Source organism: Salarias fasciatus, chromosome 14, assembly GCF_902148845.1.
Source record: "Salarias fasciatus chromosome 14, fSalaFa1.1, whole genome shotgun sequence".
NCBI lineage: Eukaryota > Metazoa > Chordata > Actinopteri > Blenniiformes > Blenniidae > Salarias > Salarias fasciatus.
In genome coordinates this window covers 18,578,210-18,604,797 of record NC_043758.1, presented here as the reverse complement: position 1 = coordinate 18,604,797, position 26,588 = coordinate 18,578,210, and the positions used below count along the sequence as shown (strand labels likewise).

Below are 26,588 nucleotides of genomic sequence, written 5' to 3'. Positions count from 1 at the left end.
AACAATTGATTAAAAAGACATTTAAAACTTGTTGTAATAGGTTTTGGAAAGAAAGCATTGATTGATGTAAACTAACACAAAACAGTATTCTTTATTTTATTTATTTATTGTTTGCTTTTTGCTATTCCAGCCCCATTAAGACAAAACTAGACTACATCTGACCCCAATACTATGCTAATTCTCAAAAAGTATTGCATGTGCTATCAGTGGTATTTGAACTGCTTCCCAGTGGTACAAGGAAAGTATGTTATTGTTGAATCGTTATTGATATTGAATATGATATTAGCTTAGAGGTGACAGCAGCTGGAACAGATCCTGTTGACAATGGGTGATGGCAGGTTACACCCTGGACAGGTTGCTATTCTAACACAGGGCAAGAACCGGTCGCATCTTCTGTCATTGATAGCTACGGGCAGTTTAGTGGCATTAATTGACCTCAAAAGTATTATTTCCTACTGTTGGAGGAAAAAAACAAACAAAACATATACACAAAGAACATGCAAATTTCACTCTGAAATGCTCAGATCTGACTTGAACCTACGACCCGCTATGAAGCGAGGTTGCTAACTGCTATTGGTTAAAATATTTAAAAACTCAGAATATGAAGTTGAGTTTTTAAGCTGAATGGTCGGGCTTGCTGGTTTGATGGGGGAGGAAGCGGCTCTGCCTCTTGTTAGGGTGAGTTTAAGTGGCTCTTATCAGGCACCTCTTTTGTGCTGTGTGGCTGTTGCTGCAAAAAAGTGATCGATATGTCCTCATGATAAGTAAACACGTCCCCGGTGAACTGTCTAGCTAACCAGATAAGCCTCGTGTGTGTGTGTGTGTGTGTGTGTGTGTGTGTTCAGGTTGATCAGATAGTCAATGCTTTCAGAGTGCAGTGAAAAGTCTCAAAACCACCATTTAATGAAATCTATCAATTTGCATCACTCTACTATCTAATCACTGGGTTTTTATGCAACATAGACTTTAATTTGAACTTTTTTTCCAGCATTAAATGAAAGCAGCAACCACAAATATGTCATCATCTTTGCCTAAGTGTAGTTATTCAAGAAGGCTCGACTCCTATTGTTCGGTTAAAGTGTCAATCATGGTAATCCACACCGTCCTGTTCTGAAGTATTGCAAACATTTTCTTTTTTTTAATTCGCTGTGCCTCTGTAAATTATTTATTCTCCCTCACCAGAGGCTTTTCATTGCCGCCTAATTGTTTTAAAACTCCTAAGTACCGTCGGTTTAATTTAAACTCCCTGCCTTCTCCTCAGTGTCATGCATTATTTGCTTTAAAAGGATTAGTGTGGCACCCATCGTCTAATTACACAGTTTTCAGCCCTCAGCTTGAAGATTAAAGTGGGGCAGAGCGGTCTCGGTGACAGAGAACACATCAGAGCACCAGAGGATAGTGAACAAATTGAGGAATAGATGAGGTTTGACGTTAATGCAGGAGAGTTTGTTAAAGAGGCGCAGCTGAACAGACTGAGTAGATGTTGGGTTGTGTCCATTCAGCCTTTCCTCTGGTCCAGATGTGTGTTTGAATTTTAATTTCTTTGTGTTAGCAGATGCGTTTATGTAAATTAGAGGTGCTTGGTGCAAGACACTGCATGTCACTTTAGATCTTGTACAGCACTTTGGTCCTCTGTAGCCTGTTTTAAAGTGCTTTATAAATAAAGTTGCAGCGTGACGTGATGTCGAAAAGCTTGTAACCTAATAAAGTTTTACCGTCACAGCAGCCGACAGTTTCATTCTCGCCCTGATTGGAGTTATATAACGGCGCGCATGGCTCTTGAGTCATCATTCATGCGGAACATACCAAAACAAAGGCATGTATTAGTGGCAAGGTGTGTGAATGAATGAAGAACTAATTGCAGTTAACCCTCGAGGAGACGGCGGTAAATTTCTCAGGACATAAAGATGTAAAGGGACCATAGAGAGGGAGAACGTGTCGAGGTGTGATTTCACATGCTGTTGCCAGTTGCCCACCCAGAGGTGCTTCGTGGCTGACCCTGCCGTTGCCTTTGGGTAATTGCAGTAGTTAAGACGTGCGTGATTTGAAGACGGCGCCAACTGCAGTTCGCCGTTCCGTCAAGATTTATTGTTGAGGAGTTGAGAGGAACACCTGGTGCAGAAAGTTCACGTTCCTTACCCAAGCAACAGATGGAGCGAGGGATTCGGGAGGGGAGCGGAGGACTCACGAATGCAGCGGCAAAATCACACCGAGGTGACGAGCTGCCGGAGAACAAAATGATGGGTGTAAAAAGAAACATGTGATCGCTCGGTTTTACTGACGGTTTCCCACGTTTTCTCCGTCAGCATGTGGCGAGCGCCTTGCGGTTTTCTAACCAGGCGGATCTCTCTGAAGCCTGCCGTTTGTGGTTTTGCAGAGCTGACTGACAAGAACACAGTGCAATTTTTTTTTTTAATGACAGACAATAGCATGGCTAATATACATGTTAAACTCGACAGAGTAGTCTGACTGACACTGCTCAGTCGGAGAAGTGCTTCATTCAGTGCGTTGTCTGGACTGTGAACCTTGTGAAACAACCAGAGTGGAAAACACCCAGTTAAATTTTATCCACTCAGTGAAACATTTCTGTGCTATGCTTAAAACCTACCCTACTGCTTGCTCCAGTTACAACACGTGCACACTGGCACGCACGTATGCTCCTGTAGCTTACAGACCATTAAACTAAACCTGTTCATTGCTGGTCCCAGGGGTAAAAAAAACAAAACAAAACAAACAAACCAAAAAAAGGAAGTCTGTACAGAAGTGAACGGCTTTGACTTGATGGACTTTGAGCCTCTGCAGTCAGCGTTCTCATGTTGACCTACAAGTATTATTCAGCAAGTCACCTCGTTCTGTTGCATAAGTAACGATACAGTCTCTTGACCCGGGTTAGATGTTCATCATGGGAACTATAATCTGATATATAAGCAGTAAGACATTGCATAGACCTCTAAAGGTTCTGATTTATACATAAACATACCAGTTTTCACATGGTTAAAACAAGTTGGACTCATTGTCTTTGATTAAAAAGATTTTGGTCTGATTTGCAACACTAGCAAGCTTTTATTAGCATTCTCTCCTAAAAATGTAACAGAAGTCTCACTGCAAGTAACTGTTCAGTGATTACACTCTTTGCCTGTTGTTAAAAATCTCCCCAGTTTGCTACAATCCAAAGCCAGAAATATTTAACTTCTCACACAGTTCACCTGCAAAAATACTGTTGATTTTATCAGTGTGTATCAGCGCCGTATCGTACCAGGGCGCCTCGATCATAACTGCTCGTTTATACTGGTTACACAACTTTCAACCTCTGTCCAGTGTAACGGTGATCTGTCGGTACATGTTAGCATAGTTCATCTGGCTGAGCTTTATTTACAAAGAGGGACTCAGAGCTGAAGGAGCTGAAGAAAAAGGTAGAGTGGGTTATTTTCTAATTGGAACAAAATTATCTTTGGTGAGGACTTTGGTGCAAATGATTACATCTTCTGTGAGATTGTGTTTAATCTTTTTGCATATCCTTTTAGTTTCAGGTTTTGGTGCATGACTACTTTTATTAATATTTCTTTATTTACAGTTTTTTGTTAGGAACAGAAAATTTGAAATGCAGTTTGTTGACAGATCTTTTTGCAATGGCTCTCAATTTAATTGTGAGACAGCAGACAAGTCTTGTGTTTTCGACAGAATGATTAACTTTCTGTATGTGCGAGTGATTTCTAAATGGAGCAGAGGTTTACGACGCACTCAAGTCTTCATTACTACAACCGTGCACACTCATTCTAGTGAGTTGCCTAAGAAAGTGCAAATGAACTCATTGATCAAAGAAATTAGGTCACACCCGTTGGGAAGCCAGGAGGGAAGGAAATTGGGGCTACTCAAGTTGCACAAATAAAGGCTTAAAGTCTTTTCATGAAGCTTAACAAAAGCCTCGAGGAAGGCATTCGAACAGGAACAGCTCATTTTTTTTCAAAATAAAAAAATAATTGACCAGATTTTCTTTTAAATTTATTTGGACACCGATATTGATCTGATCTGGTGATTGCAGCCATACAGCTTCGAGTCACGTTTCCCTAGCCGGTATAGTTTATCAGATTTCAAATATTTACCGTGTATTTGTTTTCTCTCCAGAGCACGATGCCGCTGGGGTTGTTGATGCTCGGCCTGTCGCTGCTGGCGGCTGTCCAGACCAGCACGGTCAAGAACTGCCACCCCGGTTGCCACTGTGAGGTGGAAAGCTTTGGGCTGTTCGACAGCTTCAGCCTGACCAGGGTGGACTGCAGCGGACTGGGCCCCGGGGTCTCCATGCCCATCCCCATCCCGCTGGACACCACCCACCTGGACCTGTCCGCTAACGCCATGGGCCCGCTCAGTGACACCATGCTGGCCGGACCAGGCTACACCACACTTGTGAGCCTGGACCTCAGTAGCAACTATATCACCGAGGTAAGACGGTTAATTGAGCCTGAAGAAAGACGAGTTTTTTTCAATAAAGAGTTGTGATGGTTCAGTTATAGCAGTGATGGTGAACCTTTCTGTCACTTTTACTTGATTTGATTTCCTCACCTTTAATACATGGTGGGTTTTTTTTAGTTCTGTTCGGGTGCTGTTTTCACCTGAAACATCCTGAACCTTACCCAAATATAACCTCAATGGACTGTTTACCAGGAAAGAACAGATCAACAAACATCTGTTTCCTAGGAAAGTAGGAACATTTAAATTAGAAACAGAACGGTATTCCTGAGAGAAAAGCAGATCAGCAATGCATTCATGAGCATCAAGGTGACTCCCAGCAAGTCCAAATAATACTTTGTATTCATTAGAGGTTTAAAATGTTGCACACAACAGAAGTTACAGTACTGCAGTGAACTGAGCAGTGGAATTGCCAATACAGTTATCCAGACTCATTGAAAGCATTTAGCATAAAGAGTAGGTTTAAGGATTTAGAGTCACTTTTCAACTAATACAAAGTGAAAATGTGCTAGTCTTAAACATAAATATTGGTTTTACTGCTTACATGTGGTTAGAAATGTTTTTACTTGTCCTGAGGTAGGTGTGCAGTTTCACTAAAAAACATACTGCAGCTATGAAGACGTCATCTCGTTTTTAATTTCAGATTAACCACAATGCTTTATCCAAGCTGCGGTACCTGGACACTCTGGATCTGAGTCACAACCAGTTGGTGAGCCTTCACCTGAACTGTTTCTCTGGACTCCCCCTGGCGGAAGTGGACCTCAGTCACAACGGCTTTCAGGAGTTCGACCTGGACGTGTTTGCTGCTAAAGTGAACGGCGAACCCGTCAGCGTGGATCTGTCCCACAACCGGCTGTCGTCTGTCACCACCACTTCTCGTGGGAAAGTTTTACACATTCAGACGTTAAATTTGGCGGGGAACCAGCTGTCGAGCGTGCCGAGCCTGGCCGGACTTCCTCTGAGGTACCTCAACTTGGACAGCAATCTCATCGCAGAGATCGAGGAAGGAGCCTTCGCGCCGCTGAAGGACCTGGTTTATTTGTCCATTAGTGGCCTCGGCAGGCTTCAGCAAATCAAGTCTAACGGCTTCAAGGGCCTCCAGAGCCTGCAGGTCTTAGATCTCTCCAACAACCCGAAGCTCGTGAGCATCAGCCCCGCGGTGTTCAGCGGACTGGACTCGCTGCAAGAGCTGAACTTGACTGGTTCGGGAGTGACGGCGCTGCCGACGAACATGCTCACCCACCTGCCCAGCATCAAGAGTATTACACTGGGACGGAGCATCCACTGCTGGAGGACCAAGAAACAGGCACAGTTCCACCGGCAGATGGGACCGGTCCAGCACGACGAGGTGCTGAACTGCAACGTGGAGGGAGTGGTTTTATGAGACTGTGCCTCTGGGACTGGGCTGCTCCAGAACTGTGCCTTATCTGCTTTCATATGCAAAACTCTTTCTCCGTGGTTCTGTTTTTGATGTCTTACTGGTTTAGCGTAGCTTTCACAAACTCTTTAGCGCAATACACGCAAACACAGCATATCTTCTTGAAACACAGTGTCAAAATGTGCAACGTTTCAAAATCTGACAGCTTACAGTGTATTTCCAATAGATTCACAAAACAAACATTTAAAGTCATGTTTCTGCCTTTAGTTTTAGTTTAGTGCTGGATTCACTTCCTTCACAGAGGGACCATGTTAGGAGCTATTTGCACTTCTCCATTTTTACTTCCTTTTTTTTTTTTCTTTTTTCATAAAATGCACTTAAACATGGCCAAAATGTGTCTGTTAAAAAAAGAAATTTGCAAATGGTGGTGAAATCCATGCTGAGGGAGTTGTATATATTGACCACTAAGATCTTTTTTTTTTTTCGTTCGACTTTGAATGTGAGGCTAAATGATGAAGCGTGAAAGAGAGAGACCGCTGATTGCTTCAAGAGAGGAAAGATGCCACTCTTATGTTTGCTCGTTCAACAGTGAAGCTACGGCCAGCGGTTTATTAACTTAGCATAGCACAAACACTTAAAGGGGGGGAGGCGGTTACCTTAGAGATCACATTTAAAGATGTTATCCCATTGCATGTCGGGGGGTGGTTGTAAAGTCACTTCATCATCCAAGTATGAAAAATGAAGTATAACTTATGAATTAAGTGAAATGAGTCTACTCCAAACAGGCTAAGCTAACTGTATCCCTGTCTTCCTAAAAGATCTGGTTTCTTCTTTATAATATGGTGAAGAGGGGAAATGACTTTACATATATTGAGTGTGAAGTTCTATACACATTCTAGAAACTAAATGATTATTCAAATACTTGAAACCTGACATCTTGTTCTATGTGTTCAGATGACTTTCCTTTATGATACTTCAATTTTTCAGCTCTCCCAAAAGGAGTCAACAGCAACCTTTGCCACTGCTTTATTAACCTTATGTAACAGGAGTAAACAAGCTGTGTCCACATCATTTTTTTTAAGTTTCCACAGACCTACTGGCACGTTGTATTCCAGCTGAACAAGACAAGATGTTTGGTAGCAAACTGGACCAATGAAGTATGTCGAAATGTCACATTTAGTGATGAAGGGACGCATCGAAGCTGAAGCACTGCGCTGTTGTGAAACCTTGCCTTGGTAGTCCTGTGGTGTTTTCAAGCGGATCCGCCTCAAAAACTGCACATCGGGGTTTGTGATTGTCCGTAATCTGAAAAGGCTTGGGGCTGTTGGCCTATGAGCTTTACAAAGGAAATCCATCTTTTCTCTGTTAGTGCAAAATAAGTAAAAACCCAGTTTGTGTGCGCGTGCATGTGTGTGTGCGTGCGTGCGTGCGTGCGTGTGTGTGTGTGCGCATGGATGTTAAATATATTGTGCATATAACTTTATATTATGTGAATGTTATGTATAATAAATTCCCTATTCTAACCTTGTGGCTTGACTTGCTGTTATAATGTCAGAACGGTTTCTCAACGCAGCAGAAAAACATGCTTCAGACACCAAACCGCAGGCAGGAAAAGCGTGTGTCAGATGCAGCTCTGCATTCACCATTTTGTCAGATATCCAGTTTGTCAAAGTGGCGACTTGTGTCTATTCACAAGACTGACTCATGACGGGGTGTGCCTCTCCGCAGGACACCAGGAAAGCTTCCACTCACAATCATGTTGAGTATAAATCTTTTTTGTCTTTATATCCTTGCCAACTGTTTAGATACATAGACACATGTGTCCATGAAAGGCCCTTCAATAAAATGGAAAAAAAGCAAAAAAAAAACAAAAACAAAGAAAAGCAACTCCATAAAGTGGGGAGGCGCTCAAAGCTTTGGCAGGGAGACTGTGCTTCACTGGACTGGTAACCTGCCAAGTAGGTGACTGGAAAGGAGACGAGCAGAGAAAAGAGAAATGGAGAGGAAGGAGGAGGAAGAGGAGGAGGAGGAGGAGTGGGTAACGGACATGGATATCTTGTGTTTGGCAGAGAGTTTTAGTCCTGCGTGAGAGAGAAAATGTTGCATTGCTTTCTGTGACACAACTCCAAAGTAGCCATGAAACGGCCAAAGCAAACACGGAAAGCTCAACGGTTGCATCAGATGCTGGTTTTATTAAAGGTTATTCCTGAAAATTAATCCAGAGACTGCAGAGGATTTTTGTTGTGAAATAAAGACAAATGCTTGGTGTTTGAATATCTCGTGTATGTGGGGCTGATCTCTTAAATAAGTTGAAGGCTGCCTTCTGCAGATTGTAGAAAATACTTCCAGATGTTTCTTTTCTTTCTTTCTTTCTTTCTTTCTTTTTTGACTATCTCCTGAAGCGCTGGCGTGTTTGGAGCGAAGCAGCAATCCATCAGAAACTGATCCTGGCTGCATTCTGTCAGAAATTCTTCCCACAACACATGACGACTCAGGTTGGAAACCAAAAATAAAGGGGTCGCCCCCCCACCCCCCCACCCCCCCACCCCCCCTTACGAAACGCAGCCCCACTCATCCCAGCATGAAGTTCAAACTGTTGGACATTATATTGTGTGATTGTGAATGTGTTACAGATCTCCATCAGAAAAAAAACTGCTGGGTGAGGATCGGATCGGATCGTGTGTCTATTTATATGTTCCAGTTGGCTCCTGACAATGTGCCTCTGTCTCGTCTGTGAAATGCGCGACATGTGTGGATAAGCGGTGACGTGCAGTTTGTATGATACGCAGCGCAGTGAAGTTACAGAAGGCTTGAACTTGAGTACTGTCGCTGGTTGTGTTTTTAAAAAGAATTTCAGGAAAATATTTGAACTTTAAATGATTTGTTATCTTTCTCGGAATATTTTAATAATATAGAATAACTATAGCGCAGATGTTAGAGGTTATAAAATACGATGGATTAAGAACTGATGACAATGAGCAAAATCTGAAAGACATACAACCATGCTTTTTTTTTTCAATCGGTGTTAGTAATTCTGTAAAATACTAACATTTGTGGAAACATGGATGCAGCTGAATATGAAAATGTATATAGAGTTAATTGAACAAGAGCTTTATAAGCTCCACACAATAAACAGAAAGCATACTTTATTGATCCTTTTGGGGAAAATGACTTCTCTGTCTGTAATCCATCTTATTAATTGATACATTTATTTTTTTTATCTCAAGCACTCAACAAAATATGTACAGTATGTATGAAAAAGAAAAAAAAAACTGAGTCCATTCATTAGTGCTCAAAAGGAAGTGGAAGGAGCAAAACTTGTTCAATCCCCGTTCACCTCACTAGTGACCCAAACGAGAAAAACATAAAATCCTCAATTCTGTCTAATAAACCACAAGAAAACCAGGACCGCGACCAGCCTGGGCTATTTCCAGACTTCAATAACCCATTCAGAGCATACACTCCTCAACCATAGTGTACATGACAAAAGAACAAGAAGAACGAGGTGTGACGTTAATGGTGGTGTTGCCACGGGCAACAGTCAGTCACAATCCACAATAACAACCCAATAATTACAATAACATACCAGCAATGGTATGAAAGAATACAGAGAAGCTAAAGAAAGACATGTACGTCAATGGGAACAATGATCATTACAGTATTCATATACTCTGTCACGATACTGGGACCAGACCATGTATCAGTTTAAATTGGTGGATATTTTGGAAATTCTTCTTATAAATAACCAGGTTGTTCCAAAATCACACTCCACATACAAACACATAAACTTTGAGAAATGAGATGGAATTTGGGCACAGTTCCTCGCAAGTTATGGGAATTCTACCAAAAAAAAAAACAAAACAAAAAAAAGAGAGATTCTATGTTAGGTAATAATGTTTTGAATGCTTTGAATAAGATCATTACTGTACGATATTGTATGGGAGCCTGGAATTTTGTCAGTTTGGACTGAATAAACAGATGGTGAGTATGTTCTGGAAATCCAGCTTTGTGAATAATCCACACTGCTCATTTCTGTCGTCGTGTCACTAATGGGTTGACTGGTAACTGTTTCTCCAAACTACAACACAATATGTGAAGAATGGAAGCACCCTGGGACAGCATGCTGTATGTACATTTCCATCAATGGTCTTACTTTATTTATAGGTAATTGAAAAGTTTTTGGGAATTTCAGTCTGATGTCTGCTTTCCATGTTAATTTACAATTTATTACTCCTAGAAATGTATTCTCCTTTACATTTTCAATTTGGGCTCAGTTTATCATTGTTGTGACGGTCAGTAGATGGTTTCCTTTAGCCGTTTTGAGCAATGTTTATCACTCCTGCCCCAAGTTTGTATAAGTAATAATTTAGTTTTGACAGGATGAATAGAAGACACCTCAGATGTTCTACAATATTATGGGTACTATTCTCTCTGCCTATACAAATGTCATCATTCATTATCTTTCCATAAATAGGACAAGACAGTGAAACATCTGTAAATTATGACAAATGGCTGACAAAATTTATTTTAAAAGAGACAAATAAACTGACATGCCCAAACATGTTTTACCTCTGTGTCTTGTTCTTGTAGTTTAAAGAAGTGGTTTTCAAAATGTAGAGCAGGCCTCCCCAAGGAACTTCAAGGAAGCAGGAAAAATCTGGCAGTCAGGGCCATGGAGGTTTGTACCTTTTCATTTTTGAGGAACTATCGTGATAAGAAAAAAGTACTTGGAGGCACTAGTAAATATTTTTTATGGGTTCATTATAAAATGTGACAGACACATATTAAAGCGATAAAATAAACTGTAGGGCAAAATGAGTGGGGCTCCTGGTTTGATCATCAATTAATCATTCAAACCTTATTGACAATGCTCTCATCATACAGAATGCAGTACGAAGTGCTTTAACCTGGATAATAATAATGATGAAGCGATGTCTTTCAGCAAATAGCCACACAGAGCTGCAGTAATGAAAAACAGCATGACTCATTATTTAGGGTTAAACCTGATCAAATGAGACCCCATTAGAGTCTGAGATCTTAAAACAAACAAAAAACAGCTTTCATATAAGTACAATATTAATGCCAGTCATATCAGCAACATGATTAATCTTTACCTCTGAAAACAGCTCATTTAAAGCAGCTGTTGACATGAGACATGTTAATGTGAGACATGTGGGGATAAAAAAACCCCAAACCCAAATCAAAGGTAATGACTTGCCTCTCGGCAGAGGTCTGGCTGTGCGGCATAATTACTTCAAAGGGGGGAAGCTTTGGACTGTGTGTAATTAATCCAGGCAAGCAGAACCAGGGTGTCTTCATTAAGTGCCCTGTTCTTGCTTGAACAACTATCAAACAAATGTAAGTTGACCTTCTTGGGCTCGATCCTCCGGAGAATCAAATTATCCAAGCAGCTAATTCACTTTGTTCCAACAATGAGCCCATACTACTCGGAACGCTGCAGGGTTTTGCTCTTCGGTCCCAGGAGATGCAGTAAAATCCTAGAATGTGCGTGAAGAGGCCCGGTTTTCCAAACTTTTTCTTTGGAAGGGAAGAGTTAACATTTGCAGCTTTAAAATTTTCATCTGCTCACAGTAATACTGACATATCGCTGCTCTGGATGCCCTTTGGCTTGCTGTGCTGCTGTTGACAATAGACACCAAAGCACTGTGTCAGCGAAGTGCAGCTCGGCACAGAGGTTTTGTTTTTCAGACCAACAAAGGACCAGCACAACTTGTCACAGAAAACAAAGAGATGCTTGTTTCTCTTAACGCCACTGAAGTCATTGAAGAATTCACTGCATTACTGTGCAAATGTGAAAAAGTTTTGACACCAAGTTTGATTAGAATGGCAAGAATTTACACACATTAGCAGACATTTAATGTCACATATAGTTAAAGGTATTGTCTTCAATCTGCACTCAGGGGTCAAACTGCTGCCATGGACAGAGCACGATCAAAACTTCAGACTTCACATTATTCTCTACACCCTAAAAAATGAATGGTAGAAAACAACCCAAATTGGTTTATTTTTGAACCCAACAGTTAATCAATATTGGACCAGCCCAACAGTAGTTATTTTTACCCAACAAAATGGGTTGGTCTTTTTAACCCAACAGATGGGTTCACAAATTTAATCCATTAATTGGGTCAAATCAATTTTAGTCCGGGTTGATTCTACCATATGATTGAGTTGAATATTGTGCTCGTTTTTAACCCAAATGTTGCATCAAATTAATTTCAGCCCTGGGTCATTGTTATCATATATACTGGCTGAATGTGCCCAAATTCTGGGTCAAATTACCTACAATTTTGTGTTAGTTCAACTAAACCCATTGGTTTAGTCTTCCCAAAAAAATTTGATTCATAAACAGCTTATTTTCAAACCCTTTTAAAATTCAATCTTCTTTTTCAGCAGTCTATTGATTTTTCGATGAGGATGAGCTCTGTCAATCTCAGGAGAGATCATGGACAAGCCAGGGCAAAGTTTCTGTGGAGGAACCGAGATGCCAAGCTGACAGACCCTCCTTCTCAGCCTCACTGGTAGTCTTTGTGTCCAATGCAAGGACCAACCGCCTTCGGGGCTCCACTCCAGATTTTTATTTCCCTTAGCCTTTGTCACTTACGTGATGACCACAAGGCAGTGGTGCTATTTTACCCATAGCTGGCGGGTTGCAACATGCAGACAGGGGGGAGACAGGAGTCGGACCAACAACCTCCCCATTGTAAGACGACTGCACTCCCCACTAAGCCGCCTCGACAGCTGGCAATGCAAATGTTATACATAGTGTAGCTAGCGAGCTACACGCGTTAGCTAGCTATTTGCTTAAGGCTAACTACATGGAGGGCGCTCGCTCAAGCAAATTTTTCTGTGGATGACATTACATGATGACATGCTTATTTACATTTACGGACATATCTAATTCAGATGACATGACGCTGCACAGTCACGTGAACTAGATATGAAATGTAAATAAGCACGACCCTGTACTGCATGAGAGAGCCAGAGGAACACTTCTGTTCTTCTGTGTTGCAGAGAGAGAAGACGGAAGTGACAACTTTCGTTGACGACCCAACAGTGGTCAAAACAACCCATGTGCTGAGTTTAAAAATCTTTGTTGGGTCTGGTGGACTCGAACCCAACACTAGAGTTTCAACAAATAACTCCAAACGGATTATAATAGCCCAAATTGGGTTACCAATTTCATAACCCAACGAATGGGTTAACAAAATAACACAACATTTTTTAGTGTGTAACTTCAAACCTGATGAAGCAAAAAAGGAGCATTTTTTCCCCAACAACTTAAAAAAGACATATTCAGCTCCTTTTCTTCTTATTGTATCTTTTTTACTGTTTAACTAACAGCAGTCGACAGTTTACAGCATAGGTCTGCAGCTGAAGTGAAGAAAATATTTCCTTTTTTCCCCCCAAATCCTTCAAAAAATTAGAGTCCTGTCTGTATGCCTGTTATTCATGAAATAGTTTAATATTGCAACAGTACAGTCCTCTCCAATTGTTTTAAAATTCTAATAACCACCTGGTACATTTGGCAGTAGACATCATCAATGAGTCCCACTCAATCCTTAAAATCACATTGTTATATTAGTATTTTTGTTATGACTGTAGGTGTATATTTGTAATTGTAAGTGAGTTTATCTTTATATTTCCATCACTTGCTTTGACTGTGGAACTTCTTGGGTTACAATTCAAAAAGAAAAGCTTGAAATGAAATAAGCTGCATGCACAACATGATCGTGAATCAGTATAGTGAGGCATGTCTGCTGGCGAATGTGTAATTTAAGCATATTTTAAGCAACTGTCATTTTCCTATTTGCGTTTCTCATTAAGAAATGTATTCATAGTGATATATTCACACACTAATAGAAAAACGTGGTCTTTCAGGATTTGCAAAAGCTATTAGATGAGGGATAAAAAAAAGGCTTTATAGAGTCTTTTTATGGTTTCTGGCACATACGTAATGCTGTTGGGTATTTATAACATAGATGGGGCTAATCGCATGTAACGTGTAACTGTAAAAGAACTGCTTTAATGAAAAAGATCAGCTTTTGCTCAGTTTTAATCAGGTTTGAACAAATAGATTACCGCCAGATACGCACCTTTGATGCACATTTTGAAAGGTAACCTGTCACTGACAAAATGCAACAGGTATTAGGGACGCGGTTTTGCTTGTAACAAACGGAGGACCAGTGCAAAAGAAATAGCATGTACTCCAATTCATTAAAAAGAAAAATGTTCACACCAAGAAATGTTCTCAGGGCAACAAGTCAAGTACACTGACACCAATGCCAGGTTTTGGACTTTGTTCAGAAACCAGAGAGCCTCACATCAGAAAAACAAACACGCAAAGGAAAACATGCAAACTTGAACAAACAGACTTCCAAGCCAGACAATCAAACCATGATCAGTCTTTCTGGAACTCTATATCACCAGTCCATTGTTTTGAACTTTAGAAGATCGATCTGATTCATGACTTCCTAAATTTTAGTTCACTTTCGTGATTCTGCCCTCGATCTGACTCATCAATGCTTGATAGACTTGATAAGCAAATCAAGATTGTATTCACATTCTTAGTGCTCAAGGCAAGAAAGTATTTCCTCGGTGAGGGACTGCCTTACAAACAACACAACCTCTAATCTGTTGCGGAGAAGAGTGGAAGAACAGGCAGGCATGATAAGACGACCAGAAGGCGGCAGTAAACAAACACAGCCATGTTGAATCAAGTTGTTAAGAAGAGAAGACTCTGGGTAAACATATCAGCACAGAAAAGTCACTGAGAAAACAATAGCAGCCACGTTGCTCAGGACGATTAAAACACTGAAATAATTCTCAACCAACAATAAAATGAGAATTTAATAAGAGTTTAAAAAATAGAAGCAGTTTTTCTTTTTTCCCTTTTTTCTGTTGACAGTTTGCGTTAAGTTCGAAGTATTCTTGCATCACCTTTCTCACTCCGGTGGTCTGCAGAGGGAGTTTCCCAGAGGAAAAAGGATATATGTTGAAACTGCTGCCCTCTTTGTCATTCTCCCCTGCATCTGGTTTCTATCAGGAGCTGGACTGTGAGGGTTTTCCCAGGAGGATACCTCCATTTTCCTTTTCCCTTTTTTTTTTTTTTTGCTGACCTCTTTGATCCCTCCTCACTTTTCAAGTTTTTATTAAATTATCAAAGCCAAAGCATTATAAAGCATATAGTATGGCATGTTAAATATATATATATGGATGATGAAGGGAAACCTTAAAAATCTGAGTGAACCTTGTAACATTAGTGTAACGACTGAAACCTTTGACTCATTGGTCCGGTTCTGCATTACTGAGGTCATCATCACCTCTCAACCAGATGCGTCTTTCCAGGCTCCTCAGTGTCACAATTCTTGTGTTAAGTGTATCACAGCTTTGCTGAAGTGTTCCAGTCGATCACACAACAGCCTCAATGGTTCCAGATTATTCTTAGAATAAAGGAAATTTGAAGTTTAAAGTTTCTTTCATCATTACACCAGAATACATAAAGGTCATAAATATAGCAGAGCTGTATTTAAGTGAGGTCATAAAACAGATACATTAATCAGCAACAACATTGAAACAATATTTATGCTAAAACGAATACTTGGATCTTGAAAAGAAGCAGGTGAAGCTGCTGGGAGTTACTGACCTCTTCTGCAACACAAGACAGGAATGTATTTGGATTTCCGACGTCCCAAGCAGCATAACCAGCATCGGGTCATTAAAATTCATTAGGGTTTATGATCTTCTCATTTGGCTCTGGTTTAAATCCTTCTGCAGTTTGGACAAGTTGAAAGACCTGGTTATGGTAATGACTTCTGACTGGGGCAGGGAGCGAGGAGCGAGAGAGAAAGAGAGGTACCCATCCAGTGAATGGAGCGAAATGAAAAGCTGAGGACTTACATGACCTCTGAATCCACACGGGCTCAAAGTATCTCACCGTTGATTCTCGGCCGCATCCCCTGACAAAAAGTCAGCTAAAAGTTGTGCATTTTGCGCCAGCCATTAGGAGTTAGGACAACATCTACAGACAAGAGACTGTCAGATTCACTTTCCCCAAGGAGGGAAAAAGCCTCCAAGTGTGCAAACGAAAGGGAGTGCTTCTTTGCTCCTCACTTTGCGGAATTGGGTCTGTTTGTGTTTTTCTAGGCCACAAACATTCACCCCTGAACATGGGCTTAAGCAACGAAATAAGGTTGTAGAAGAAATGGTGGATTTGGGACCGTTTTAAACTGGAGGGCTGGAGTCGGTGGAGCCAGTGGCTGCTGAGCCTCCCCCTGTCTGTGTTGTTTGCCCAAGACTGAAACTCCTTTTGTTTAAATGTTTTCTTTCTTCCTTCTGCAAAAGGTCCTTTGCAACATCCACTTTTTTTTGTCGCACAAAATGGTGAAACTGACGTATCACTTCCGATACACTGAGGAGCAACTGTGATAATTAGATTTTTATTCCATCTGATATTACTTTAATGTGAACCGTATGTGTTTCTGTAAGCTTCAGACTGTCAGAGTCAACACCAGCGACAAACACGTGGGATTTGAGAGCCAGTGACGCGGCCAGACAACACGCAATACCTCGAAAATGAGCAAATGAGGTGACTGCCTGGCTGCACTGTAATTACATCCACATGATTGGGCCTGCATGTGGATTATGCTGCCTGGTTCAGGCTACAGTTTCCTTAAACGCCTGCTGGACCTTCTGGACACAATTCCTTGATTTTCCACAACACGTCTCGCACAGTCAGAGACTTTCTGTTGGCTTATAACATGCTGCTGGGGGATAAACGCTCAGTGCTTATTGATGTGATCGGTACATGTACTCTGTGTTAATACGTCCAGAGTCCAATCCAGGATTACATTAAGACATTCTGTGCTGTGAAGGCCAACACTTAGGGGAATTTCAATATTGGAACTGGTTTGCAAATACTTAACCAGCTCCAAAATCATTATCAGGGCTCTGAAAAGGCCTTTACTCAAATTGTTGACAGGAGCGCCCTCTAGTGGACATGTGTGGTAGCTGCATGCCACAATGAAGACGGTTGCAAATTCTGCTGCCATTCTATTCCAGCACAGCTTCGCCCTCTTCTTCTTAACCTAGTTTTTGATCTACACAAATGATAAAGGATTGCACTGGATTTCATCTATTCATTCATCTATCTTTGATTTGTCCAAGTAAGGGCTGATGAGCTGATTGTGAGGGCAGACACTCCAGCACTCTGTGCAGACAGGCAGTCACACACACTAACACATTCACACCTACAAGCAATTTACAGTCACTATTTATCCTTGAATGCATCTTTATAAACTGTGGGAAGAAACTAGATTACCCAGAAAGCAATCACAGCAACATTTCAGCACAGAAGCCCCCGAAGCCAGGGATGTTCCCTCCTGTGAGACCAGCGCTAACTGCTGCAAAACTCGTGCAATAATATAGGTATACCTGAACATCCCTGCTCTGCACACAGATCTTTAATATCCTGCATGTTTCATAAGAGTTGCAGTCAATAACCCATCTGTATCATGTATAATTCATAAAAGGGCTTCAGGAAACATTGCAAATGGCTGACTGTCTTTTAATCATACATTTCAGCAAGCAGAATATATATTTTTTTTATTTTATTTTAACTGTACTGGTGTATTTGGGGGTTTAAAACACAACAAAAACAAATTATTCACCAGTTTGTGTCATAGTAGCAGCATGAAAAATAAAGATTCCATCAGACCACAGAAAATGTCCTTATTTTTCTTCAAAATTTATTTAATATATAATGTCCAAATGTTTTCTATTCAAACACAGACACACATTTAATCAAAAACAAAGAAAATCCCAGTGCTTGAACAATATCTCATCAAACAATGATCTGGCTCAAAAGGCTCCAACATTTCTATTTGCCTGGAGAGAATCACAATGAAAGAACCTGAAATTCTATTTGTTTGTGATCCAAAACTTTTTTAATGTCTTTAAGTTCAAATTAACACTAACCTGGCTGCTACACAAAGTGTTACTCTGCATCCTGATGCTTGTTTTTCCCGTGCAATGGAATCTGTCACATTTAGAGAAATACAATAAAAAAAAGAAAGAAAGAAAATAGAATCCATTTAATTGCTATAAATATATAAGTGGACCAGGTTGTCACACTGCAGTCAAGAAGCCTGACATCTTAATTTTCTCGATATGTTTAGTAATAGTTTCTATACAATACACCAGCGTAAAATAAATAGAAATAAACTTGTGCACAGTTTGCCGCGCTGCGTCCTATGTCATATAGCCAGCTATAATTTGACATTTCTCCAAGTAACAGGGGAGGCTCACAGTCCAGCTCATCAGCAGTTGAGAATAGAGTTGGTCCTCAGGATACGCATGACTTTCCTTGAGTTGTAACTGTACTCGTACTGTATGTGTTCGTGGAAAAAGTACAAGTATCCTGAAAGAGAGCAGAGTAGAAGGTTTCTGTAAAAAACAACATTACTATGACCTTTTAGTGAGAGCGTTTAGATTTTATGTTACCATAATGATAAGTGGCAGCGTCAACTTCATCGTCCATTCCAGGAAAGTCATCCTCAATGGATCGTGGGTAACCACTGTCCATGGTGCCTGTGGCTTCATCATAGCTGTAGGTGACGGATATACAGAAAGTCATGAAGCAAGTGTGACTTTTATCCTACAGAGAAGGACAGGAACCTGAGAATGTGCTATTGAAAGGTACAATGTTCTTTACTCAAAAACGACTATAAAGGACTTTTTATTGTCAATAGCAGACACTGAAGTCACGTTACCTGATATCTTCAGATATGCAACACAGTATAAAATAATCACATGCTGATAAACAAATGCAGATATGAAATATAAAGCATATGGCACAATAAACCTATTGACTTCCAAAATGCAGATTAAAATATTGCAGCGGTGGCCGCAATATTGCCGGTGGGGCAAGATGTTTGAATATTAATTAAAATTGTAGATAGTAATGTCAATATTTGTAATGTCTTAATTCATCTCCTGTTTGGTCAAAACAGTATCACTACTTTAATGTGTCACTACAGACAGGGCATCTGGAATCCATCCTCACATACCTCCAATAGTCTTCCTCAGTAAAGAGCAAAGTCTTTCCTGTGTCTGAAATGTGCACGGCGGCGTCGATTTTCCGAACGCTCTTGGGCAGACCAAGTTTGTGGATGTACTTTGGGTAACCATCCACGACGTTGTAGCCATTCAAAGCCCACATTCGAATACCTTTCGAAACACAAAGCGGGTTTATCACTCATGTTTACAGCAACAGGCATTAAAGCAATAACAAGCATTTAACTCACCACTAAATATGGTGACCACGTCCTTCTCCGGGTTCTCGTACGCTGCGTCCACCTTGTTTGGGAGAGACGGCCATGTGGACTTGATCATGGTCTGCTCAGGCTCTGGCATCTGGGGATGAAGGCGCCAATAGAACCTGCAGCGAGTTCAGACATGTGAGCAGAATTTAGCACAATAAAGTTTGCTGTCACTTCACAGTGATAGATGCAGAATCTATTGAGGCTTTTTGCAATTTCATCAGAAAAACTGTCACTTGATCACATACTTTGTCTAATATATAATAGCGTACCTGTCTTTGAAGATGATGGTTTCTCCTCTGAGCTCTGTAGCAGCATCGAAAGTCAACATGGGGTCACATTTGTTCGGTGCGTCGGGTTTTGGCTTCACTTTCCTTGCGTTGGGGTTGGGACCTGCAATTTAAGTCGGGGAATGAAAGCACAATTAATTTCATATCACAAGTCCTTCTAAAGAAACAACCATATATTTATTGTCATCCCACCATAGAGAGCTTGAATGCCTTCGATGTCGTCCTCAGCCAGCGGGTATCCTGTAGCGTACGCGTAGACGGGGTACATCAGAGCACCTGGGTCAGTGGAATGGCCCATACCGAGGGCGTGGCCCAACTCATGGGCTGCCACGATAAAGAGGTTGTAAGCTGCAGAAAAAAGAAAAAGAAACATGATTCAATTATTTGTAGCAATGGCTATAATGCGGCTGAACTCCCTTGTGAGGATTCTCACCCGATGAATCTTTGGTCCAGTGTTCATCCTCATCAAAGTGTGTGTCTCCACCAATGCCTTGACCAGGAGGGTATGCATGAGCCAGCAGTCCATTAGGGCCATCGAAAGGGTTGTGGTCGCCATGCTCTTCAGAATAGAAGTAAAATAGCTGTTATATACAGTATGTGTTGAGCAGAGCACAAATGTATTGTTTTATTGTATATATAGTCGTCCTTTTGTACCTTTTGATCCAAAGCTGATCATTATATCAGCATTCCCGTAGTACAGCTTCTTAAACGTCAGAGGAGTGACATCCGCCCAGACGTTCAGCGCCGTGCGGATAGCCCTGTCTACATCTGACTTCTTCAGATCGGGTGTATAATTCAATATCCTGAAACATGGTGCGACACAGGACAAGGAACAGGACTGGATAAATCACACTGATGAACACCTTTGACAGAACTGTGTCTAAGAATTGTTTTTCTGCGCATACCTGAATGTGACATTATTGTTTTGCCACTTGAGGTGTCGAGGGAAGTGATTGTACTCCCCAATATCCGGGACTCCACATCGGGCCTGCTGCATTACATCCAAAGTGTTATCATCCAGATTCCCTGTCACCTTTATAAACAACAGGGTGGAGAGAAAACATGTTATATAGATGCATGTCGGTGATCTGCCTCCCGTTAGGGTTTTCATTGTCAGGGGATCCATCTATCAATCTACAGAAGGTGAAATACATCAATGAGAGAACTAGTGCCCCTTATCCTCACTGGTCAAAGCCATTGCTTAGAAATATGTTTTTTCAAAACAGTTTACAACTCATGATACAGCATCTACTTACACATTCAATTTAAAAAAAAAATCTGCACAAATACATATTTAATCAGAGCTAAAACTTTGAAAACCAACGGAACCTAAATTGCCGATCAAAGTGAACGACTGCTCAGTGGGACTCAAATATTTTTCCGCAATTTATTCACCTTGAGGTTGAAGAATTTCTGCATTTCCTTGATCTTTGTTTGAAAGAGACTGGAGGATCTCTGTCTCCCTTGAAGGCCGGCAGGCAGACCATAGAAGCGACGGAGGTATTTCTGTATGAAAGGGGAGCAAAAACATTTTTGATCAATCCACACATGTATTATTAATATTGACAGGAACAACATATCCAACAGTAGAGGCTTCAGGGCTTACCTCTGCTAAATGCCAGCTGTCTTTCTGCCTGGACGACAGAGGGAGGGTTGACGAGGGAGCGACCAGCGCCAGCAGCAGGAGCCAAGCGATCATTGTTGTCACCTCTGGGTTCAGAGCGGTCATTTGGGTTACAGAAGCTCGGAGGGGCATTTATAGTGTCGAAGCCCACTTTTTTTTTTCAGAGTCCCTATGATTCATGTAAAAGCACCTAACCACTTCCCCCTCTGTGTGTGGAGAACATGCTTGTATTGTGAAACTCCAGTGGCTGTGGTTTCAGCTTCATGCTTTGAAGTCAGAACAGGCTTTGATAAAAAACATTTTCCCCATTTTCCCAGTTTATCATGACTCCAGGAGCTGGCCAATAAGAAATTAGCTTAAAATGTCTATGAGGCATAAATTATGTTATTTTGCTGATCTTTCTCCCACAGTGACAACATTTTAAAGAAAAACATTCATTGGCAGAAAATATTTAGGGGGTTTCTTGAAGGGGAATGAGCTTTGATTCCTTTATCTGAATATCTTCTTCAGCCGGAAAACAAAATCTAGGCCTCTTTTTTAAAAAAAAAAAAAAAAATCGGGAACTCTAGGGAATTATTTCATGCTCCTGCCAGTCTCATGATAGTCTGCATCTTATTTTAGAAGGAAACATTTGGGATACATGACTAACAAACACACATCCAAGACAAAGACATAATGGAAATGTAACAATAATTCAGCACATTGAGAGTATACGCTCATGCTTATAAAAATCAAGTTGGTGGCGTAAAGAAACCTGTGTTGGTTTTGTTGAGTGCTAATTAAATCCAGCTCTTCTGGATGCACGTGTTTCCAGTGTTTGCATTTCCAATTCAATATGAATCACATTTCCACAGAATTACACATTGAGTAAATAAGACAATCAGCAGCCAAATTTCCCTTGAATACTCAATTTCTCAATCGAGTGAATTCTGAAGAAGGATTTGTTCTCACGGAGGAAACACTGATTATCTTCAACACCACTGTTGTGGACTCGGTAAAAGCTTCTAAGAGGTTAAAAAAGCCAAAGTAAATTGAGTTAGCTCAAATCACTCCAGAAACTGTTTGCTTGTGCTGGTTCTGGTCCTGTTGGCCTTTATGTTCCAGATGTTCCAGATGTGCCTCTGCTCCAGCACCTGACTGACATGAATGAGCTGCACAGTTCTGCGGACTCATTCATTTGCATCAGATGTGTTTTTGGAGAGATTAATAATGTTCTCCTCAGGATGCTTCAGGACTGTGACGTTACTATCAAGCCAATTTCAGGCGTAACGAGACCATTCAAAAGAAATATGAAAGAGAAGGCTTTAGTTGAAGCCAGATGTTTTTTTTTTAATGGGGCTATGCCAAGAAGAATTTTAAAGTTGTAAATGTTTTATCATTACTGCTAAAAATCGATTGATCCCTAGTTTTTTAAGACTAGGACGATGCACTCTGAAGTTTTATGTCACAGTAACTTATTTTTTGAACAGTAAGTGCAATTTTTTTGAAGTTACCAAGAGCTGCCTGTTGCTCTCTGCACGCTGTTAGTTCATCTCCACTGTTTAATAATTTAATGACTTTATTTATTCAAATAACAAAAATGTGGACGCTGCCATCTGACTTACAACTGAGTACATATAATTAAAAGATCATAACATAGATTTTACTCTTCTCTCTGTTACATAAGTGAGCAGTTGCTGTAATCAAATACTCTTTTCAACACGCCTGTGCACCCCCTGTGCATGGGTGGATTTTTTTTCTGGGTAGCTACTCTGGTTTCCTGTCTCTGTGTTTGCTCAGTGACGGACTCAGTGGTTTCCAAACAGTGGCAATCATAATTGGAAGGATAGATGGTTGAATGCATGATAAAAGGAATACGTAGTAGCCATATTGGCCATCTAATCTGAAGAGGACTCTTGAACTCATGAGCTGAGGCCAACGACCTGACCAGAACATTTATTCCCATGGTGTTTTTTTGACAGCTGTACCTCTCACAAAGACTGAATGAAATGTTGTGGGTGCAGTTCAACTAGATCATATGAGTTTGAATCCCTCCACCATTCTGCACCCAGTCATAACCTTTAAACACCACACCTTCAGAGTTCTGCCTCTGACAACAGACAATCACAAATGCAAACAGAGGAGGTACTTGTGGCCCCTCGGGGAGGTAACGACTCATTGTCTTTTATGACACGTCTGAAAAAGACAACGTAATTTGCCTCTTGCCCAACAAAGGAATTCTTTTGAGAAACAATTCAGTGGTGAAGTCTTAATAGTTCAAATCTGGTATGTCAAATCAAACGACCCAAGAAAACACTAGAAGAAAACAGTATTTTTGAACAAGTATTAAAAAATGTGTTCATTTGGAATTGCTGTTGAACATCTGACTGAGAATATCAACACACATCTGGACTCTATACGTCAAGAGAGATGTTTTGCAGAGTTGAGTGTGCGCATTCAGAGCGGCAGATGGGAGATCAAAACACTGCTCATCTGTAATTGATTTGGAAAAACATGTCCAGCAAGCAGTGTGACCATGCACTCCAACATCCTGCGGAGACAAATATTTTTAGAGTAACATCAGTGTTTAGGTGGCGGCTGACAGAGTGCGTCTGACTCATGCCTGGGGAAGTTGGCTGCCGGGGGATTTTTTTCTGTTATTTTAAAGTGGTCGCCAGCAAACATAAAATTAGATGAAAATACAGACTTCGCTGTTTTAGGTCGTGACCCATTTTCTGTATTTCAAGAATTCAGAGACTACATGTTGACCTGTAGAATGAAACCTTGATGTTGTTTCAGAAGCAGGAGAATAATTTTCAACTGATGAAGAAGTGAGCTGAGCTCTGGCTTTTGGGTACGGTGTTACTTCCTCACTTACTCAGACAGACTCATGATATTATGGCAAACATTAAACCTGCAGAGAGCTGGATGATAAATGGAAAATATTCATGTTAATGAGGGCAATGATCGTGGTTCTGAAAGAAATCTTGTATTTGATGTTCAAAGCATTGACACATATGCGATTTTGTGGATAGTTTAGATTAGTCCAAGTGGACATGGAGCGCCTGGTGTAAGTTAATGATGTGCAGATTATTTCCATTGCTATGGCAACGCCTGATAATTCCTGATGCAAACCTGACTTTGTTGCATAATACAATCTCAAACCGGATGGTTATGTAAAGTTCAGTAAAGAGTGAGGGAAATATCGTGCACATGTTTTGTCAGACAGAGCAATAAAAGGTAAACATGTGGGCATGGTCAACTTTTTCCTGACCAGTACAGTGAGACGGACCCTTCTAATTCAAACACTGGACACATAAAAAGCACATTCTTGAGTTTGCTCCTTGCTTATTTCCATAGAGAGAGCAATCTTTTGTTTATGCTGTTTTGTTTCTCTTCAGTGATCGCACTCATCTGCATGATTATAACATTACAAATGTTGAGGTCACTTGTCATTGTCAGATCCTGTTGTGTAATAATTGCATTGTATATATTAGTCACATGTCACTGACAATAGTCCTGACATTTCTGTGACTCACTTTACAATGTTTGTTTTCCAAAACTGTTGATGATGATGTTTAGACATGACATACCAAGACAGGTTTCAGATAATCTCCCTTCATGTGTGAATTAATTACTCTGTAAAGTTCATAACAGTTGAGTTTTTCTGAGAAGTCTGTAAATGTATTTTACAGGACAGTGTTTTCATTCTCCACTGCTGGAACGTGAAAACAACAGTGTAGTGAGACAGTGGAAATGACATGTTCGGTGTCGGCAGTGGAACAACATGGTGCACAAACTGCCGCGTGAGGGGCTTTTAGTAATAGTTAAAGAGTCTGGAAAGAAAAATCAGGGCGCACAGAGGTCAGGAGCTTTTGTCAGGAGCTATACAAAAAGACAAAGGAAGACTTCATGTCTCCGGACTCCACTGGCTTTACCCTTTGAACCAAAAGACATTAGTCGGTCTTGGGAGGTCTGAGAAGGAGGAGCTGAGACTTTCTGCACAGTTTACCCACTGTTCCACTTCCAGAAAGAGCAACGTCAGCTCTGAACGTTGACAAAGCTCTTCACTGAATCACAGATGAAAAGAGTTGCATCCATGATCTCATCAGAAACAGAGGTCCTCTTCTGCTGACGAGCAATTACAGTGTAAGAAAGTCTAAAGAACCTTTTCAGAGTCAGAAAAGAATTGTTTTAAGAGTCATTAGGAAACACTGAGCACCAACGAGGCTGCTGTATATTTACAGTTGTTATGTATGATTCAGTATGAAGAAATGAAGAAATACTTATGAGTCAAGATGACGTTGGACAGCTTGAGAACAGAATCCTAAACCCTACAGGACGGAGTGGGTGACCCCTGAAGTAAATCAACTGGAGTTGTAACTTTGCTAAAAACTGAAATGCATGTCAAGAGTATTATGATTTATTATGGAATCATAATAAGAATTTCCTGCATTTCATCTGTGTAGTACGTCACACGTGTCTCTCTTCCAGACTGGGCTCTATCTCTCTCTCCTGTATCCCCCCCACCCTTCTGTAAAAGGAAGGTTTCCTCCTTTAAAACGGGAGTTTTTCCCTTCCACAGTTTGTTATGCTTGCTCATGTGGAACTGTTGAGAAGACAAAAGAACAGCTTTTTTTTTGGTTTTTTAACTTGTATTAACAAAGCTTCTTGAAATTACTACTTGTTTTCCTGCTTACTCCATATTTTCACAAGTTTTTGCACACGGGACTCAGACAAGTCAAATAACAACACATCACTTTTAACTGACAAATGAAAACCATCAAACACTTTGTATGATGTTGATGCTTCTTAATACGTCCAATACCATAGCATTCCTTTTAAAAGGATCATCAGAGACACAGAACTTCAATTTTCCAGACAGGAGCGTCTGCCTGGTGCGATTTGTTATGTAATTCAATGGAATGATGACTGAGGACATTTTGAACAGAGACACAGTGAATCAGCAGCAGCCTACAGTAAAAAGGACGCCTTAAATTACACGGATGCCAGCAAATAAAAAAAGAGCTCTATTTTAATATGCACACGCTGCAATTCCACAAGAACAATGCAGAAGAAAAGAGCTCAACTAACTCGCTGTGCAACTTCAAATGCCAAGGAAATGTCACAGTGTGAACTGCATTGAATTCGTGGTGACAGTTCAGGTTTGCTGATTTTCATGATTGGCAGATTTTTTTGGACTGACAAGAAGGGCAACATACTGACAAGTAATTAGGTTCCTGGGAAATCAGCGGGCGTTTTTCTGACTCTGCGTACTTCAGTGACACACATCTTTGATTTTGTCTGACTGTGTACATCCAGAACACACCGATATAAGTGTATAAAATTTGGTTTTGCTCTTTGAGTCAGTGCTCTTTGTGTCAGTCTGTTCACCTTTTGTGATGACAGGCGAGATCTTGAGTGCATGTCCCTGTAAGACATGGACATTAAGACCAAGGTTTGAGGCTTTTTTAGGCCAAGGTTTGATAGAAGAACAGATTATACATTTTGAA

The 26,588-nt window shown here is 40.7% G+C and overlaps 2 protein-coding genes across 2 annotated transcripts in view; one reads left to right on the top strand and one right to left on the bottom strand.

Annotated features, from left to right (window-relative positions):
• Positions 1-6,649, top strand: part of tsku (tsukushi small leucine rich proteoglycan homolog (Xenopus laevis)) — an 8,289-nt gene extending 1,640 nt beyond the window's left edge. The window contains exons 2-3 of the mRNA XM_030109266.1: positions 4,126-4,440; positions 5,111-6,649. Of these exons, the coding sequence (XP_029965126.1) occupies positions 4,132-4,440; positions 5,111-5,851 (1,050 nt within the window). The 5' untranslated portion in view covers positions 4,126-4,131 and the 3' untranslated portion in view covers positions 5,852-6,649. The remainder of the gene's footprint in view (positions 1-4,125; positions 4,441-5,110) is intronic.
• An 11,320-nt stretch (positions 6,650-17,969) lies between these two features.
• On the bottom strand, positions 17,970-21,175 carry mmp13b (matrix metallopeptidase 13b). The gene is made up of 11 exons (XM_030108137.1): positions 21,079-21,175; positions 20,868-20,978; positions 20,378-20,505; positions 20,127-20,275; positions 19,906-20,031; positions 19,665-19,820; positions 19,455-19,575; positions 19,168-19,301; positions 18,931-19,090; positions 18,365-18,468; positions 17,970-18,281 (listed from the first exon to the last, which is right to left on the bottom strand). The coding sequence occupies exons 1-11, from the start codon at positions 21,169-21,171 to the stop codon at positions 18,181-18,183; spliced, it is 1,383 nt and encodes a 460-aa protein (XP_029963997.1). The 5' UTR covers positions 21,172-21,175; the 3' UTR covers positions 17,970-18,180.
• Between the last annotated feature and the right edge of the window lie 5,413 nt (positions 21,176-26,588).

What these genes read in the sequence shown, in the direction of transcription:
- mmp13b (XM_030108137.1), bottom strand. Translation starts at nt 21,171, where the DNA reads ATGATCGCTTGGCTCCTGCTGCTGGCGCTGGTCGCTCCCTCGTCAACC. An exon ending in ACAGCTGGCATTTAGCAGAG is followed by an intron (nt 20,979 to 21,078) that starts GTAAGCCCTGAA and finishes CCTTTCATACAG; the next exon opens with AAATACCTCCGTCGCTTCTA. An exon ending in AGGCATTCAAGCTCTCTATG is followed by an intron (nt 19,576 to 19,664) that starts GTGGGATGACAA and finishes CTTAAATTGCAG; the next exon opens with GTCCCAACCCCAACGCAAGG.